At 35.6% G+C, this 21,005-nt stretch overlaps 1 protein-coding gene across 10 annotated transcripts in view; it reads left to right on the forward strand.

The window, feature by feature from the left end:
* camta1a (calmodulin binding transcription activator 1a) overlaps positions 1-21,005 on the forward strand; it is a 656,204-nt gene that overhangs the window by 31,805 nt on the left and 603,394 nt on the right. For all 10 annotated transcript variants that reach the window (XM_056449716.1, XM_056449720.1, XM_056449714.1 and 7 more), the window contains one exon: positions 8,824-8,927. In XM_056449716.1, coding sequence (XP_056305691.1) covers positions 8,824-8,927 — 104 coding nt within the window. The remainder of the gene's footprint in view (positions 1-8,823; positions 8,928-21,005) is intronic.

Raw genomic sequence — 21,005 nt, forward strand, 5'->3', positions numbered from 1 at the left:
TTTAAGTCCATATTCTGCCAGTATTGTCTTTTAGAACTTTAGACACCCAAACATCAGAGAAAATTAAAAACAGAGGTGTTACAGAATGGACAGGTAGGGTGACTTTGCCTTTTAAGAAGCACTAGGGACATGGGGCTTTGCCATTTTGAAGTGAGCATCTTTGATTTCTGGTCAGCTTGTGCTTGAGACACAGGCCTTTGTTTTATATTCACAAACAGAAGCCGGAGCTTTCGTGGGGTTCTCAGACAAATTGAAAAGGGTTCAGGTAACAAGAAGCGCACACTTGAGAATCACATTTCTTGAATAAAGTATAAGGCTTTGTTGAGCACAGTCACTGTAAGACATTTTCAAAGGTGGCACAGGCAGACAGGAAGGACGACTAAAAGTCAGAGCCTTTAAATTGAAACCCACTATTATAAAACAGTTTTGAGGATGTTTTGTATTTATGAACACAAACTAAATCAGACACACACAAAATATAAATGAGTATATAAATATATCTATGCAAACAGACATTGTGGGATCAGTTTTTCAAAATTATGGCTGAACTTTATATACAGAAGTTAATCATTTTCACCAGATAAAATAGAGAATATTAAAAAACATAAATCTTCCATATGGATGTATTTATTTAATCTGCAAACAATTATGTAATGAGGCACAAAATGTACAGTTCGTTGGGCTGCACGATTCTGGCTAAAATGAGAATCACAATTTTTTTTTGTTGCTTTAAAATAAAGATCACGATTTTCACATGATTCTGTAGATGTAAAATAAAGGTTAACCCTTTAAGAGGCATCACAATCACCTGGTTGACCCTTTATCCATAGGTTATCATTATCATAGGTTATCATAATATTTATCAGAGTTGTGTCAGTATATTATTCAATCCAAGATGTGGGCCAAAAATTTTTTTTTACAAGTAGTGCACATTAAAGACTTAATATGAGTAGGCTATTATTATTGTTATTTCTTGAACATATACACTGTAAATACCAATAAGTTAAGGTAACTCAAACCATTTGTGGAAACCGATTGCAACAAACCATTTAAGTTCAAAAACGAATCCTATTGAGTACTGTGAACCTAATCCTAAACAAACTGTAAACAAAGCAATTAGAGCACAGTAAAACCCGATAAATGAATAGAACTCAAACTAACTGAGTACTGTAAAACCCAATACGTTAAGGCAACGCAAACCGTTTGAGCAAACCGATTGCTACAAACCATTTGATTTAAAAAAACTAATCTAAATGAGTACTGTGAACTTACTCCATTTAAGTTGAAGTAATGAGGTTTTTAATTAACTCATTCCTTTCAACACTGAGTTCAAAACTCTTTTCAAATGAGTAGAATTAACTTTCAGTAAATTTTGAGTTAACTACACTCATTTCATTTGATAAAGTTGACTGTTGGGTTTTACAGTGTAGTAAAACAACAAAAATAATATTATGTGTATGTCTACTGTTGGTTAAAATGCTAAATTTGGACTTAAAATTGTGAACTTGTCCTGGTGCACAATGCACAGTGAAGTGATTACATCAGAATACAACTGAAGCTGATTTATTATGTTTGAGACATATGCTTGACAGCATTATTATATACAATTTTTTTCACTGGTAAAATGAGACATTTGTCATTATCAGATTCCCTCTTGAGTAATACTGACACTCTTAAAAAAATTTCTCACCTACAACACACAATGAAAGAAAAAAAAACATATCATGCTTGACGTTAACATAACTCTAAAAAGCGATATGGTCATTTAAATGAGGTGTGCGGTTTTGGTTTTACTTAGAGGAAAAAAACATACATGCAAATCATACTTCCCGTTGGGCTCCCAAACAATTGCTCTGTGCAACAAACTGAACATTATTTATAAGTTTATTACCTGTTTTTGACAGATGCAGGTTCTGTTTGCTGAAGTTATAGTCATGGTCAGCTCATGTGTGATTTCACGGCCACGAATACGTCATTACATTTAATTCCTTATAAATACTCTTTCAACACCATTTGGAGGTGCCCACGTTGCTGAGCAGCGTATATAAAACAATGTAAAGACTTGTGTATTCGCCTTTATGCTTCTATCCTGAACTTATATTTGAAAATATAATTGACTGAATTGTAGAAATGCTGAATTAAGATTGTGTAAGGACTCGAATCGAGATCTTTTTTTGATTAATCGTGCAGCCCTATTATTAGCCATTTGATAGCCACTGTGATACAAGTAACTTGTAACCACTGGTACACCGATCACACTGTCAGTGTTTGTGTAAGAGATTATACAATTTATGCCCCACCCTAGGTTGAAAGGGGGGGGGGGGGGGGGGTTATATACTTATATAAATAAGTACATACAGTATGCAAACAGAAATTGCTATTAGATATTTGAAATTATAGTTGAACTTTAAATGCAGAAGTGAATCGTTTTCACCAACAATACCATATTACGGTATAACATCAATCAGTATTACATATGTACACATTTATTGAATTGGCAAGGAATGATGTAATGAGCAACAACATGTACAGTAATTATCCGTTAAGGGGGATACAAGAGACCTCCACTGTCACCCTGATCACACTGAGATAATGTTACTTGATGATTGATTCAAGTTGGGGTCTTGATCACCCTTTCAGGATATTTTAATTCAGTAATGAGCCACTGAATGTATGTTATCCCACTAATTACAGTACTACTGCACACAAGTAAATAATCTGACGCGAAATGCTGATTTGAGTTAAAATATTTTATTAGGTCACTGAATGCAGAGCTTCTACGAGGAAAGCAGTTGCTTGTAGTAAGTGGCAAGTTCAAACTTAACAAGCATTAAGGGATACAATACAGAGATATATTGATTTGGGGTAAAACATCTTTTTATGTTGTTCTGTTATGTTATAAACCATTACAGTATACAACATAATTACAGTACCATTAATACTAAAGTCCTCCAATGTCATTTTTAATAACTATATAGACACAGTATAGCAGCTTCATTTGCATGAAACCAGACATTTAAAAGTTTGTGCACAAAATATTGATATATGTACATTTGAGTGTGTCTGGGCCTCGGGTATTATCAGGAAGGCTATTCCAGAGTGTAGGAGCCATAAATGGGAAGGCCCGACCTCCTTTAGTGGACTTTAGCTGCACATCGATAGATTTGCTCTTCAGTGTTTGGACTTTCAGCAATAAAAATTAAACCATACAAAACTGAACTAAACTGAACTTCAACTCTGTAAACTGAACTGACAAAGTTTCGATTTCAATTTACTAGAATTGCTATGATAAGCTGCTTTGACACAATCTACATTGTAAAAGCGCTATTAAAATAAAGATGAATTGAATTGAATTTGAATATACTGTTAGCTAGCTTACCAAGTGCAGTGTTAAAAGAAGTTATTATTGAGGAATAACATGCCTCACAATGTTGTATTTATATTAAAGATCTGTGTAAAAATGTACAAAAATGACCAAAGGATGATTCACATATTTATTCTCTTCTAGTCACACCACCCTGTGATGATTTTGTGAATTACAATTAATAAAGTAAAATAAATCAAATCTCCTATGGCTTTGTTGACAGTGATAAGTGATGTTTTTGCTATTGCATTCATTAAATACAGGGTATAGAAGACAAAGAGAAAGACATCTAGAGATCTGTAATGTGATTATGTCTATATGGCTATATTTCTCAGTCCAAACATATGACAAAATCCTGTTCTTTGACATAAACAGATGTCTGCAATATAAGAGCCGATTGTCTGACAACTGGAGAAGAATAAACGATTCACAACTGGACCAGTTTAGCTGATGTCTCTGTCATTTGAGAAAAGCAAATATCTCTATAGCTGATGTAGAGAATGAGGCCCTTATACTGGGGTTATTTCAATATTGCATAACATTTTGACAGTGTAACCTGTCAGACCTGGAGATGGGTAATTGGCTGCAGCATATGTGTCTTGATTTGTCATCAGTGACGCGAGCTGCAGTGAAACACATGTATAAGCGCATTAGCTTAGAGACAGAGGAAATCGAACTGATTTGCAAGCATGCTCATAACCGCATTTACAGGATTTGGTATAGCGTCACATTCGCAAATGATAGATTATTGTTTGTCACAATTACAGCCCTGGGAAAATGGCGGGGGTGTTTTTTGACGGTGACTCAGACATATTATGTCATTTTTTTTGACTCCCTGTTAGGATGTTTGTTATGGATTAGATATTCTGTCATTGTGCTGGTGTTGAAATTTAGGTTGAGCTCACAAAGTAATGGCTTAGGCATGAACATGAAATTGAGCCTTTATGTGCATTCCTGTTTTATTATATGCATAACATGTTAATTTTATAATCATTTAGGGGGACAAAATGCACATTTTGTTTTACATTTTTGGGTTTTGAGGCAGTCAGAGGATTATTTATTGCAAAAAAAGATTTTTAAAATTGTATATATTTATTTATTTATTTGGAAAGGTTTTGTATCTAGCTCCCTAAGAAAGGATAACTCTGTATCTTTATTTTCAAACATAGAACTACTCATCTTTATTCATTAATTTTCCTTCGGAAAAGGTCGCCACAGCGGAATGAACCACTAACCATTCCAGCATACGTTTTATGCAGTGGATGTCCTTCCAGCTGCCATCCACACACTCTCACATTCACACACACACTCATACACTACGGCCAATTTAGTTTATTCAATTCACTTATAGGGCATGTCTTTGGACTAGGGCTGCACAATATAATATATAACTTATATATAAAGTTTCAGCATTGATATCGCAATGTGTGCATTCGCAATAGTCACATCGCAGCATCTGCAATGTCGAGTTGGGATTATTATTGCTAATCAGCAGTGAAGAATGTATAGTATTAACGTTTTATATTACATTTGATTGTTCAGTATGGCAATGGCAATATGCATGAGGTGGCGCTTCTCGTAATGGCGGATCGAACATACATAAATGTTGCAATTCTATGAAATATAGATGCTGTTAATAAAAGAAATACATCTTATAACTTTTTGATGCATTTCTCCTCTTCATTTACAAATATCATGATATATTGTGCATGGTTTTCTTGTGATATATTGCTGATATTGTGATATATCATTATCGGGGGTAAATATCATGATAGTATCGTACAGGGCTGGGCAATATTGCAAAAAATATTATCACAATATCATGTCATATCATTCGATATCGATAATTATTGAATCTTTTTTAACAGTACATTTAGGAATATTAGGATTTTTTTTAAATAGTTTATTTTAATTTACCAACATTACGTAGGCAAAAATATTTAAACAAAATAGCTGATCTCTTTATAACAAAAATAAACACAAGTGTTAAAGAGACTCTTAAACTTGATAAATAAAATGTTACAAAGTGTGTGGAATGGTAAAGAGTAAATACTGAACAATCAAAGCAAACTTTAATGTGTGAAAAATAATGATACAATAAACCTCAAACTCTGTCAACAAAACAAATTATGATAATCAAATCTGAGCTTTCAAGTAAAGGAACTATCATTATTCAAATACACACTGCAACATTATAGATTGTGAAGTTAAATGACTTTATAACCCCATTTGCTAAAAACTCTTTCAGATGAGGTGCTAGTGGCTGGGATGCACAAGAAAAGAAACCAAAAAGCCTCTGGCGACATTCTTACATCCTTTTTTTTATTTACAGTCTTCTCACTGCTGCTATACGGCACTCATTTTTGCATGTGTTGTTATTCCGACCTGACAAGCGCGTGTGCGTGGATTCCTTCACCATTTACAATGAACTTTGCATTCACACAAATCATTGCTGCAGCTGCGATGCAAGTTTATGGAGAAAAGTAAAAAGCGGTGCGCTTGAGGCGTTGAGAAAAGTTCAGATGAAAGTATCGTGTTTCATACCGAGACTACATACCGAATGTTTTTTTTATCGATTTTGACAATGATGTTCGGTCAATAAATATCGATTTTATCGCCCAGCCCTAGTATCATATTGTATTACTGAACCTGAATATCTGACTAATTATTTGACTTTTGTCTTTGCTCTGTCTTATTTTTTTAATTTTGCAATTTCTTTGACTCACTCCTCTACAAAATTATTCCAATCAATCTAAGTTAATGATTTCATTCAAAATAGAGCTATTCAAGCCAAAATTGTGTTCATATCATATTATAAATTGCAGTAAAATAAACTATCGCAATGTCAGATTTTTCCAATGTATACCTACTTTGGACTGTGGGGGAAACCGATGCACCCAGAGGAAACCCATGCGAACACAGGGATGCAAACTCAAAACAGAAATGCCAACTGGGCCAGTCGGCGACTCGATCCAGCAATCTTCGTGCAGTGAGATGACATTGCTAACCACTGAGCCACCGTGCTGCCCCCTGCTTAACCATAGTCAAACCTTTTTTTTGTTGTGATTCATCCATACATTAGTGGAATGGAATGTAAATGTCATGTGCGTGCAGGTGACAGACGAACGTATAATCAGCAGTTGGTTGTAAGGCGATTATAATTGGACTCAATTTACAGTTGTAGACAATTTCATTGTAATTTAGAAATTTCACCCTGAAAGTGAACTTTCACTTAACAATGAAAGTTAAATGGCAGTGATTTGACTGGCCTGCCAAGCCCTTAGGAATGGAAAGCGAGAGACAGACAAGGTAAGAATGGAAGAAAGCCTGATATATGACCCTGCCTTAATTGCCCCAGAACAAATTGTATTCTCTTTTTTTCCTTTTATCTTTAGCCAGCATTTGTGCTTTTTACTGTTCTTTGGTGCAGTCAGGAACAGGGTGGCTGTGTACTTTATTGGGTAGTTAAAGTCTTAATAAAGCTTAGCATCAGTTCCCCTTAAGCCCTTGAGAGTGGACTTCCACTACCGAAACACCTCAAGTCTGATGGTTCTCATCACAATTTGTCACAATTTCATTTTGCCATTTTCCTCACAGTATGCCTGGCCCATTAATTCACATTTTCATTCATCTAACATTTTTACCTTCTCATCTGCGAGTTGCTCATTAGTCGCTCTTTGCAGTCAGAATAATTGGTACCCATTAATTAATGATCCCTGTTATGTGCTGTGTATGAAGATTGTTGAAGAACTGCCGAGGATAATCTAATATTAAACCATATACAGTTGAAGTCAGAATTATTAGTCTTCCTGAATTATTAACCCCAATTTCTGTTTAACGCAGACATTTTTTTTCACAACATTTGTAAACATGATCATTTTTATAAATAATTTCTAATAATTAACATTTTTTTTATCTTTGCCATGATGACAGTACATAATATTTTACTAGATATTTTTCAAGATACTAGTATTTAGCTTAAAATGCTATTTAAAATATTAGGTGTGGATCACAACCTACAGTTTGTAATGCACGGGACCCGTGGATTAATAACTTTTTTGAATTAGTAGGTTGATCCAACATTCATACCAATTGCAGAGAGATCACCTCCCGCGTCATTCAAATCACGTGTATCAAAGCATTTTGGCTTCTCTGTAAAATATAATAATGACAGAAAAAGTTATGGTGAACCTACCTAAATGCTTTCTTTAGTTCTTATGTTTTCTGTCACTTCTTGTTTAGCCTGCATTAATGCATTCAGGTAAAGCTGCACAATGTGTAGTGGTTAGTGCGTCAACACATGCACTCCTGTGCTAACGGCGACCCGAGTTCTACTCTGCCTCGCGGTCCTATGCCGATCCTTTCCCTCTCTCTGCTCCCCATGCTTTCCTGTAAATACTCTCTACTGTCCTATCCAGTAAAGGTGAAAAACCCTAAAAAAAATAATATAAAACAAAAGAGATCGGGATCTCAATTTAAACTTGCACAACATGAATGATAAATGATAATGATTTGCTAGTTTATTAATCCTTCAAATCTGCGTTTGATTGAGAGAGATTCAGTTTTTACACTTTTTGAGTTAGTTACAATCATTTAAATAACACAGAAGTACTGGGAGAACAGTTTTTAGTTCAGACGTAAACACTGATGTTTATGGTAAAGATTAAAATCTGTTTAATGGAACTTGACGCTGGTGAATGTTGTAGCATTTACATTGTGTAAGCAATGGGTGGCAACAAACAGCCATCAAAATTATGTCACTGAATAGGTTTTCAAAAATGATACACCTATAAAGAGACATGAAGTTTTATGTGTGATTTTTATTTTTTAATTTTTTTTATTTGAACATAAATATGATCTGTTGTACAAGATATTAGATTTCTGTATTTAGCATGATCAGCAACCGTAGCAAAGATTATTTTTCGTGTTGAATATTTTCCTTTTTTCAGCTCATTCTTTCTTGATATCTATTAAAATTTCAGGTTCCAAGTTCTGTTTGTTAAAACCAATGGTTTTTGCAATATTATTTTTGTATAAATGGAAAGCAAATGACATTTGTCTCCTCCCTTTTTTGTTGATCCAAAAAATGGTCCGATCTGTGACTCAAACACCATAAGATTTGTGATCCGTTACACCACTAGCATATATTAAAAATAAAAATAGCCAAAATAAAAAAAAAAACAGCCAAAATAAAACAAATAAGTTTTTCTCCAGAAGAAAAAATATTATAGGAAATACTGTGAAAAATTCCTTACTCAGAATTTGGGAAATGTTTGAAAAAGAAAAAAAATCACAGCAAGGCTAATAATGTTCAACTGTGTATCTACTGGCTATTCTATTCATTCACTCAACTCTATATAAATTAGCATGTAATAGTACATCATGGGTATTGATTAAGTAAAGAAATGCTTTTATCTCTCTTTTTATCCTCATTACATGCTCTTTTTGTTGTCTTGCAGATGAACATGGACATTTGAAAATATACCTGCCCAAAAAGCTGCTTGAATGTCTACCAAAATGCTCCACGTTGCCAAAGGAGAGACACAGGTGGAACACCAATGAGGTAAGGTCACCTCTCTCCGCCATCTGCTGCTGTCTTTTTTTAACTCCTGCTGACTTTATAGAGATAAAACCTCGTTTATTTTAAGCAGTGAAACGGACACAATGTGTTAATAGAAACCTCTCTAGGGATTCTGCAGTCAGTTCAGATATTAACAGCAACTGCGTGATTGCCTTATTTTTGTGGCAGGAGGAAGTTGCCTGCTCTCCGTGCTGTGCTAGCAAAGGATTTTCACTCGCTGAAAGTAGATTGAGTGTTTTAACAGCAGGTTCATAAAGCTTTCTGTGTATACAAGGATCTAATTTTTTCATTCGCGCAAATATAAATTTGCAATAGTTTATGATGTGTTCGTAAAACATTTATGTTTTGGCATTCAATATTTAAGCCCATATTCTGTTGCTTTTTTGGTGGGGTGGTGAATTGCACAGAAGTTTGTAAGTTAAAACTTCATATATATCATTTTTGGCCATCTGTTCCAGCATCACTTTTGTTCACAGATGTTTTAATTCCCTGGAAATATAGACGCGATGTGATGAATTCATTATTTATTTATGTTTTTATCTAGTGTGATGAGAGAAATCTTGCAGATTGACGTTGTAGTGCTGATTCAGAGTGGCACACCGTATTTTCTTTAACTTTCTTCATTTCTGTTAAGCTTGGCTCAGTCTGTCTGTAGTCGTGCAAAGCTTATTGTCAACAATTGTAACGTTTTAGAAAATTTTCCCTGGGGAAGGGAGTGAAAAAAAATATTTGAGGATTATAATAAAGAGAGATTCGGTTGTTTATTGACTTTCAGTAGACGGTGACATGCTATTTCAGATCACTCAGGAGCCCCGCTATCTAACAAAGCCGTATACCTAATAATCTACATATGAAAATGTGCTTTAAGTATGTTTATCCCGGCCTGAAGGCATTTCAGACACAATGCATCAAACAAATAAGAAAAGATAACAAGCCTCTTAGATTCTGCTATTGAAAATGAAAATGTAAAATGTTTTTATTTGTATGACTGCGGGAGAAAAAAAAATCGGAGACCATTTGCTCCTGCCGTCCTTGACCTATAGGCCAGCCGTTTTAAATTAGTTCATTTCTTTTCGGCGCTGCTACTTTATCATTTAATGGAAATGAGACGGTGACTTGCTTGATTTTCGCATTTTATTTGTTGTTCGTGTTCAGTCTGTTGCGCGGCGTGGCTCCTCTCTGCGCGGAGGCTGCGGGGAGATTGAAACTAAACATTGTTTCGCTGCCGTAAGCTAGAGGGATTTTAAATGACTGACTTTCTCTAAGGAGATTCATAAACTCATAGCTCAGTGAAGGCGATGCAGTTTTATTACAATTGATCCCATTGAAGCATGTGCGGGTTTCACACGTTAAGTGACAGGCATCATCAGAGAGAAGGAGACAAAGGAACATTGTGTGTGCATGCCAAGTTTAAAAAAAAAAAACTCTTTCCTTCAAGTTAATGACTTTCTCTCTTGCAGGTAGGTAAAGAGAGGGATGAGGAGCACTCTGGTGGGCTAGTGAGCTTTCCCGTCTCGCTCAGTAATATCAAAACGGCTGCCACAGCCACACACATAACTCACATGTCACCTTTACATCAATTTCGGCTCTGCCAAAAGTCCCCAGTGACAAATCACTGACGTGGCCCTCTTAAAGGGATATTTATGAATTGAATACACTGCTTTATCCCTCTGCTTATTCTTTATGGAGTGACAAGTGGCTTTTTTTTTTTGAAGGGAGAGAGGTGTGGATATGAATGACAATGCTGGAATAGACGCTGAAAGCAGCAGCAGCAGCCGTCGAATGTTTGTGTCTTGTCAGATTTAACTCTGAATGTTTTCCCTCTGCGGTTCTGGTAACCAGAGACTCAGTTTCGTTTTGTTGAATAGTTTGTCTTTGAAGTGCAAATACGGCATTGTGGGATATGGTTGATTGTTTGGCTTTATTTCCACGTAATATGATGCGATGCTCCTGGCAGTAAAAAATCTGAACTATGCATGTGCACTTGTCATTCAAAGGCTGTCAGCTTATATCAAGCGTTCTGTGTGTTTGTACATATTTGCCGTCTGCTTTGGAATAATACGAGTGAATGAGAATATTGTTTCAGATCAGCGGTCGCCTTGCTAATTGAAGCTGATGCTTTAACGCGTTTGACCTGTGGTGTTGCGCTTGCAGTCAGAATCAATTAATGTGCGTTTGGGAGCTGATTTCAGAATGCCAGATCTTATTGTGGAATGATGTTGTATTTGTCCTAGGATTACGTGTGAAGATTTGAAGAAAGGAATCAGGGTTATATTTTAGAAAGTGCCCAACCTCCCAATTCTTTTTATTTAAGAAAGCACAGTAGTTTGCAAATTGTGTCAATTAGTGCAAATGGCACTTATAATGGGATATGGGCACATTTAGTCTATAAAGTCATTGGATAGAAGTTGATTTTTGCTGCAGTGCTGTTAATTTGCCTCACTTACACTTCTCTCTTCACAATAATATAGTGCTTCGTGTTCTTTCCAAGCAATTACATACACTAAATAAAAGTAAATCTATTTATAAAATAACAGGCTTGAATTCTATATTTCTCAATCTGCATACAACCGCTCGGAAAATGCACTCTGTAAACTCAATACAAATCTGCAGTAATGAAATAATATAATAACATTACCCGTGTTTTATTGGCTTAGGCTTCTATTTGTAACAAAGATTTCTACAAAGTGATTTTCTGTAATGCTATTATGGTGTTTTTTCAACTACAGGCAATTTTATGTCCCAGAGTGTTTTTTTTTTGAGATAATTATTACTTTGAAACTTTCTCTTTTTTCATCATGCTTTTATTTTTTGTTACTTTGTAAATGCTGCTTTTTTTATTCTTGTTCCAGAATTTATGAAAATCCATAAATATTATATGCACATAGGCTGGGGGTTTGTAGTCAGACGAAGTCTGTGGGGAAAAAAGAAACTACTGTGAATATTCTTTTAAGAATTTACTGGGTTAAAATTAGCCATAGATGAAGAAATACCGATTTAAATAGCTATTGTAGTATAGTATAGTGCATATTTATGTCACTAAAGGGGTATTTGACCCTACAAACTTTGGGAAACACCATTGAACCCTAGTGTTAGTATTTATTTCTTAGTAGAGGTGCACTAAAGGAAAATTCTTTGCCAAAGCCAAATAAATAGTAAAGCACTTTGCCGAAGGCTGAATACCAAATAGTTTTTTTTTAATCTGTTATGCAACTTTTTCATCATGATTTCCACTATTTTGCCTTTCTTTTCAAAGAAAAAGAAGCAATTAAAAAAAATGATTTAAAATTTTTACATTCCAACAGACAGTATATCAACAAAACAGAATACAACTTAAAAAAGATAATTAAATCTGTAAAATTTAAATATTTAAAATTCTTATAATTTAATTAATTAAATCAGTATTTAGCAAAATGCTCTTCTATGCTTAACAAATGAGCTCATGGACATTCAATGGCTTTTTCTGATGTAAAAGTAATGTTTCATGGCATTATTTACAAGCTGTTGACTAACATGCAGTCAACAATGATTGAACGATTACATGAGACATGCTAAATTTAAACATGTCTAACTATTTGTTTCATCAGGAGTCTGGATGTTCATGAAGCAGCTTCAGTGATCTGCCATGGCACATTAACAACATAGACTCATTCTGATAACGTAGCCCTATATACATTTCTGGAGATCGCAAATTATGTACCCAGAAGTACTTATGGCTGCATTTAGTCTTTAAAATAAACACTATGGGGCGGTATGACACTGTTCCTTTGTGCGCTTACCAATCTGACCATTTACCTCCGTATGGACGGCTTTCGCGCTGTTACCAGTTTGCCCAGTAGCTCGCCATGTACGTCGACTTGAGACACAGAGAAGAGTTGAACACGGTGACTAGGTTTGAGTCCGGTGAAGAACGGTTCGAGAAAGTGGGTAAGACAAAAACTGAGACCAAAAAATAAAATAAACAAGTAAATAACAGGATGAGAATGTGGTAAAATCAGAAAACTTGGTAAAAATCAGGTAAGAGCTTTTCTTTTTCTGCATTGCTTTTGAAAACTTTTGGTTGGGTTTAGGGAAGTGTGTGGGTCAGTTACAACATTATTGGTTGAGTTCAGGGAAGGAAGGACGGAGGGTCAGTCGATTGGTCAGTCAGATTCAGTCAGTCAGTCGACTGCGACCTCTAGTGGATTTACGCAAGAAGAGCAGGCGAGAATGGCACTCGTGAGAGGAATTTGAGAACTCAAAAAGCGTACACAGCACACTCTGGTGGATTAATGAAAACTAAAACTGCAAAAAAACGTAGCTCCTGGAGCGTATTTGGCGCTCTCCAGAAATGTATATAGTGGTACGTTTTCAGAATGAGTCTGGGTTCCTCATCAAAGAGGATTAAAATGACACTTAAAATGGATAGAACACCTCAGAGAAGGGCTGATAAAATGTCACCGAACTGGTAAATACGATTCTGCCTTCCAAAAACTTGCAGACATTTAATAGTCTTCATCACCTTTCTAGTTTTGCAGTATCGCATTATTTAGTCAGATGCATTGATTAAGAACTGATTACATGGGCCATATAGTTTATTTAAGATCTTTCAGAGGCAGCACAAAATTTGACGAAGATGCTGCCTCATGATTTACTATGCAGGAAAAGCCCTCATCATCCTCCGACCTCTCCTGCTCTGTGCTTTCCCTGATCGTCTCCATCACCCAAAGGCTTTCCCAAATCTAACTCGACCTGGATCTTATAGTGCTGTGTCTGCAAACGGCAAATTCCACGCTACCAACACGTTTGCTATATTTACAAAGTGCATGCCTCTCACTCTCTATACTGGCTACTATTTGACTGCCTCATCAAAAACTCCCTCGTTCTGTAAAAATAATTCAGTCTTTGCGATTTTTCTTCTGTCACTTGCTGTTTTCATGTCACATGCATTCGGATGGTCTGTACCGCTGGTGGGATGGAGGGCAACCTTGCCCAAAAATCAAGGGCATTTGTGTGTCATGTGTGCCAGGCAGACACTGAGGCTAGTGTGAGTCACTGATGGCAGACTGAGAGGTATTAAGCAGTCTCATTGCTGCTGATTGTGTGACTCTTACTGAAAGTGACACCTCCTGTATTTCCTTTATATCCCTCCTGCTGCTCTTCCCACTTAGTAGATTTTTTATTCAATGAAATTATGTCTTACCAACTGCGAGGTTCAATTTGAGTTTATGTGGACAGGAAATATAAAGGATCAACCTCCCAAATGTGTCACAACACATCATGTTATGTCTTTTTTTTTTTTTTTCCTTTTACAGAGTGTGTTGTTATACGAGTTTCTCTCATGTAACACACAGGCCTCCTTGTTAAAGTGCAGTCAAATTCAGATGACAGCGTAGCTTCCATCTATGTCCAGACAAGTCAGACTAGCGGTCATGTGTAGGAGCACTTTGCTCCTCTGCTGGATGTTCTGCACTCCTGGCCATATTTGTATCACTTGTCTTTTCCTTTTGTGGATTCAGTGGGTAAATGTGAGTTGGATTAAATTTCAGGCATTTGCTGTAAAGCTAGATAAAACAATCTACTCAAAAACGAGGGAGATGGGAAGAGGAGGAGGTAAGGATGTAGGTGGTTTGAAAGAGGTGATGTGCACAAAGGCAGCGCACGGCTTTTAAAGTGTCAGGGTGAGATTTAAAGAATATAAGGGTGAAGAATTTACAATTTATTTAACTGGAGAAACTACGGCACCATATAAAGCTGAAAGTGTACTTTGTTTTTTTTTTTACATGCAAATTAATGTACATGAACACACAGCCTTTCGAAGTGAACTCCATTTGCTAGTGTTTATGAATGCATGCACACTAGAAAGATTCATCCAGGGATAATACATGCACTTTTTCTCTTCAAAAGGTAATTGCAATAAAAAATGAGTCTTTTCTTGATGTCCCTCACACTTCTATCCAAACACTAGTATCTGTTGCTTTCCCCTTTTTGTTTGTTTTCCATCTCATTCATTTCTTTTTTAACTCTGAAGCAAAGGCTTGGTTCAATCTTGACACCTTTTGGACAAACTGAGTTGTGAAAAATAGCTTAAATTGCATGTGCGGAGTATACATACATTGTATTGTTAGTTAGAAAAATGTGACTATCTGTGTTCTGTTCCGTTCTCTCTGTGAAATTTTTGTCATATGCATTGTATGCATAAGCTACTGCACATGTAAAAACCAAACTGTGCGTTGGGCTTAACAAATACAATAGGCTTAACAGTACTACGGAGTTTGAGGTGAAACGTGAAAACTAAAAGAAAAGTTGGTTTGTGAGATGTGACAATGGGCTCTATTGACAGAGATCAAAGCAAAATCAAAGTTTGTTCAGGTGTGATTTTCGGGTACGTTTCCAAAAACCATTGTTACCCAACTAAGGTCGCAAGTTCTGTCATTTCAAACAAAGTTTGTTGATTTGGCCTTTCCCAAATCTATCTTTGCAACGAATATTTGCAAACTGCAACGCAAACTTATACACTTGCAACTACACCTCTAGAGCTGTAGTTAGAAGCATAGTTCCTGGCTGTGTTCTATTTCCAGTTATCCCCCTAAGCCCTATTCCTTTAGAACATTCCAACATTTAAACTTGAAAAAAAAAACATTAAAATCATCTCTCTTAGGTGTAATTTGCTTTCAAAGTATTTTTTACAGTTAATTTTTAGCGATCTTCATATTGACAATTCGTTCCCTTTGCAGTGCGCTTTGAAAACATTTATGCCATTTTGAACGCAGCTGTGGCTCATGACGAAAGCTATAGGTGATTTATTTAAAAGTGGTATCACATTTGTTAATAGTTTTAATTCATAGGATATTTATTAATTAAGAAATGTATCTGTACTGTAGGCCTTTATGATTATTATTATTATTATAATTAAGTAGAAATTTATTTAATTTATTAATAAATAGCCTAGTGTAAATTACAAAAAAATTACGATTTATATGATTTATATATACATATATGAGATTAGAATATGTGTTAGCTAGATTGTTTTTGATTTTAGAATAGAATATGGAATATTCTCAATAATATTTGTTAAAAAAAAAAAACATAGGCCGCTTACATATAATTCAATTAATATGGAAAACGAGTGCATGTTTTTACCAAAACTAATATCAGATTATTTTAAAAAATGTATGTGCGTGTAAAACAATATAATTTGCACAAAGAAATTATGGTGTTTTCTGTAAAGAAGTTGTTACTCTACACCATTTAGAGTGTTATTATGGATGTTTGATGATATAACTAACGTGGTTCAAACGATGGACCTGCATGTTTGGATCTTCGGTTTTGGGAAAAACTCGTCACTACATTGTTCTTTTCCCAAATGATACATCATGCTACGATTTATGTCGTTGTTTGGGAAACGCACCTCTGTACAGAAAATTATTTTTTTTAATTATCTAAAGAAATGGTTATTCACATTTGGCCTTCCTGACAAAATCTGATATAAATTATCTAACACATTAACATTAACATAGGATTGTTATTTTCAACATTATGCAGAGGCTTTTGAGACAGTTTCTTTCAGCTCTATCTTCTGGCACACACTTTTTAGTCCCTCAGGTGTATTTTGAAAGGAAGGATGCCACATAGCAATGACAGTAACCTTTGATATCCGCACTCTAGCTTTCAGAATGGCTTTTCTCACCACAGCTAAAATTAATAGTACATGTTCCATTTTGGTTGACCTCGTCTTTCTCATGGTGAAATTGCTTCTATGTTTGGTTGGCTCGACAAACAATGAGCTTCACGCAAGGAATGATGACTTCTGTCAAACTTGTAAGCTGGTTTCTCATCAAAAAGGGCATCTGGCATTTCAGCAGACCCGAAAAAAGAGCCAGTCTCTGGAAGCGACCCTCTGGGAGAGGGAGACAGGCAGGAGAGAGGAGCTAAGCTAGTGTGACACTCAGCCTCTAATGAGTGGCAGCCACTAAAGACCTGTGAACCTTCTCTCGGCTCTGAACTCAAGCCCAACTGTGGGATGAGAGCGCATCAGCTCAGTCGCTCTAAGGACTTCTACACATTTAATGCCCTGTCATCAGGACTAATCCTCTCTGCCCGGCACTACCGTGGCACGGTGCCCGCGTACAATATGCCTCTGCTCCTGCTGGGGTGCCATCGCGGACGCACATGGCACTGGAGCAGCCCAGGGAGAGTCGTGGGCAGAGGGAACGAAATCTTCCGGTTACAGTCACATCCGGCGGCAATGTCCAGGGAGAGGGTTCTGATTACGCAGGATGTGGAGAGTCTGGAAAAAAAGAAGGAGAAGTTTGGCTCACTTGGCCAGAAATGACTGCATTTCCCCTACCAAATCAGAGACAATATGATACCCCTCGCGAGAGTCAATGCACCTGCTGGAGAAAGCCATTTACAGATTAAATACTGATCAGAGCAATCTTCTGTTTTTGATTACAATGCATCAAGAGCCTCCCAGTGCACAATTGTCCTGCAGATTACAATAGAGAGGTTAAATTCACACAAAATGCTTGTTAGGCACATTAGTCTCAGCATTCCTCGTTTAGAACAGGGAGTAACATCTTGTGTTCGTGATGTGAATGCTGATTTGCCTCGCTTTTGTAGAGCTGAATGTTTAGCTGCTTTTTACGACTCTCTGACCTGTTTTTATTTTGTTTTTAGGAGAAGTAGCAGTTCTTGATATGATGTCACTTTTAAGAAGTCAGTCTCACTCGTTATGCTACCTACTTTTGATTAGTTTAGCTCCTCAGCCGGGGTCCAACAATAAAGGGAACGTCCTTCCTTTTATCTCCGTCTCCCATCTGAATCTTTCCCGACCCCCTACTCGCCGTCCCTCCTGTGGAATCTGCGTCACATCTATTCAATAACAGTTTCAGGTCATGGCTTCAATTACATCCACATCACTATGCCGTACCTTTGAAAATATAATGACTGTTTTGTGAGCAAAGACTGAACAAATATTAAAAGAGCTGCATATGAACAAAGGGAAACCTCTGCGTAACCTTTATGTTAGTCGTTTGTTGTAGTAATTTGTAATATGAGGCTGTGGTTCAGTTACTTGCTACAAGCTTGTTTTATTGAAATTGCCTCGTCTGCTGATGTATAATTAATTTCGCTTTGCAGTGATATTGAAATTCTGGCAGACAAGGCAATAAATGGTTGCATGTTAGCAAATAAATAGCTGATATTAATGAAAATTTTAATCTAAATGAATGTATTTATTCATATTTCAGACATTTCTTCTAAATTTAAAATACAAATGTTGTAATTTAGACCACAGGACAAAAATTGATCAAAAAAATAACAAGGAAGATGCTATTTAAGCAAATAAAAATCTGATATGACTGAAAAATAAAATATATATGAATATGTTTGTACATATATTTCTGACTTTTCCTTTAAATGTAAAATAAAAATGTCATAATTTAGAGCATAGGACAACAATTGGTCAAAAAATAACAAAGAAGATGCTGTTTAAGTAAATAATTAGCTGATATGAATAAAAAAAAATTATATCAATTAATTCATATATATATGTGTGTGTGTGTGTGTGTGTGTGTGTGTGTGTGTGTGTGTGTGTGTGTGTGTGTGTGTGTGTGTGTGTGTGTGTGTGTGTGTGTGTATGTTTCTGATATTTCTTCTAAATTTAAGATAAAAAATGTTGTAATTTAGATCACATGACAACAATTGGTCAAAAAATAACTGAGAATATGCCATTTAAGCAAATAAATAGCTGATATTACTGAAAAATAAAATCTATATTAATATAATTTTAAATATGTTTCTTATATTTTCTCTAAATTTAAAATAAAAATGTCGTAATTTAGAGCATTGGACAACAATTGGTCAAAAAATAACAAAGAAGATGCTGTTTAAGCAAATAAATAGCTCATATTAGTAAAAAATAAAATCTAATTCAATATATATTTTATGTATTTCTGACATTTCCTCTAAATTTAAAATAAAAAGTTTCTAATTTAGAACACAGGACAGCAATTGGTCAAAAAATAACAAAGAAGATGCTGTTTAAGCAAATAAATAGCTGATATTCATGAAAAATAATATCTATATCAATATATTCTGACAAATATTTCTGATATTTCTTATAAGTTTAAAATAAAAATGTAGTATTTCAGAGAAGATGCTATTTATGAACACAATAAGAATGTTAATGGTGAAATAACCCTGATTTTAAATCACAACTGATGAAAATATTTATTTTGACCAAAAAGGAGGAAACACTTAGAAAAATTGCACAGCTTTTAATTATAGCATGTGTTGCATTTACTGTTTTTTTTATGTCAATTTTTGTGTCTATTTAGCATAGTCATTAGTCAAAGGCTTGGACCCGTTGAGACTGAGATAAACAGGAACTGTAAGGTATTTTTCCAGGTCTTATTGTTTACCTTTAATTCACTTTAATTCGCGGTATCAAGCCCATAGTTAATTAGGCAACAACACCAACTAAACATACTGCATTTACCAATATGGCCAAATGATTGATATTGTCTAAACATTTTTGTGCTTTTCTATAATTAAAGTAAATTTCAAAGCTCGCATCCATGTAGGACTCCAAGTAGACAGTTGTTTGTTTGCGTTTAGCCCTATCTCAGAGTAACACATTTTTCAGTATCACAGTGAGAGTGGTACTGCATCTTTTATGTGGCAGTCATATTGACTTCCAGTGTCATCAAATGCACAAACTCATCCCCCCCCCCCCCTGCTCTTCTTGTTTTCCTCGCAGAAAGTAAATATTTTCTTTATGTCAGTAGTGGCTTCTTCATATTGCTCTTATTATGGATGCCAAAGTGTCTGATCCCAGACTAAAATGTAGCTTGGCAGAGATCTGTTCCAGCACTAGATGGCTAGCATGCTGATGTATTGGCCTGTCGGTGCCTTTCAGAGCCCAAACTGCTTGTTATTTAGACTGGTAACCTCCACTTCTTCTCCGCCTGCTCCTTTCAGCGCCTCTATTCCTGAGGGCCTCCGTTTCCCCCACCCAGACAGGCCTGAGCTCATTAGAACATTTCCCTGGATTAAAGTCTTCCTTTTATGGATTACAACAGTTAAGATGTTTGAACCGTTCGTGTCACAGAAACAGGTATTTAACTTTTAAAGACTGATTAGCACATTTTGATGATTTCGGGACCCGCTTTCACTTTTTTTTATTATTTTAATTTCCATTAGTTGTTACCGTTTGATACATCTCTCCTAATCGAACCTGGGTCTACCTGTGATTGAATGCTTGTCTTCTTTTGATGTTGTAAATGGGACGTTCCTCTCAACTGTGACTAATTAAAATTACCCCGTATGAATTGCAAGTGTTTACCGAGAAGTTCATTAGCCTCTCTGGGGCAATCAGTGGAAATTAAAGGTCATGTTTGCTTGTTTGTTTTTGGTGAGAGAAATGCTTTAACATTTTTACGAACAGGTGTCCAAAGCATGACTTGAATTTGAATTGGCAGTGCTCAGGGGCTCCTCGGGTTGAAGCTGCTGATATCTTCTCACATGCTGAATTGGAGATTAATGTTCAAATGCCACCTCCTTCTTCTGGGGAGCTCCATTTGCATAACTAGCTGCCTTTCATTTGCACACCAAAACAATTTCCTGTTATTTGTTTATTGATATGGATAGATATTCATTTATTTCTCTTTATTTCCTGTTGAATTTTTTATAATGTTGGGATTGCAGTATCTCATTTAGAGCATTATGGTTTTGAAAACCATATTTCTCTTGAATGTGACTGTTGATAAATTCTCCTGCATAAGCATAATGACAGATTTCATTACTAATATCAGATAATTACAAAAAAGAGAAAGATTTTTAATTATTGATGTGTCATATTTGAAAAATTAAGAGCCAGTATATATTGCTGCTTCAATAGTGAATAATCAAATATTTAAAAGGGCCCATTTTTTTACAGACCTGGTTGGGTCAGTAGTTCACATTTTATTGCCCTGAAAATATGTTCAATAGGCCAACCAGAAACTAAAATAGCTGACCCATGTTATCTTGGATTTTAATGAAAAAGCTTATTACGACATCAGAACTTTACAATTTCAC

Source organism: Danio aesculapii, chromosome 23 (assembly GCF_903798145.1).
Source record: "Danio aesculapii chromosome 23, fDanAes4.1, whole genome shotgun sequence".
In the NCBI taxonomy this organism is placed as follows: domain Eukaryota; kingdom Metazoa; phylum Chordata; class Actinopteri; order Cypriniformes; family Danionidae; genus Danio; species Danio aesculapii.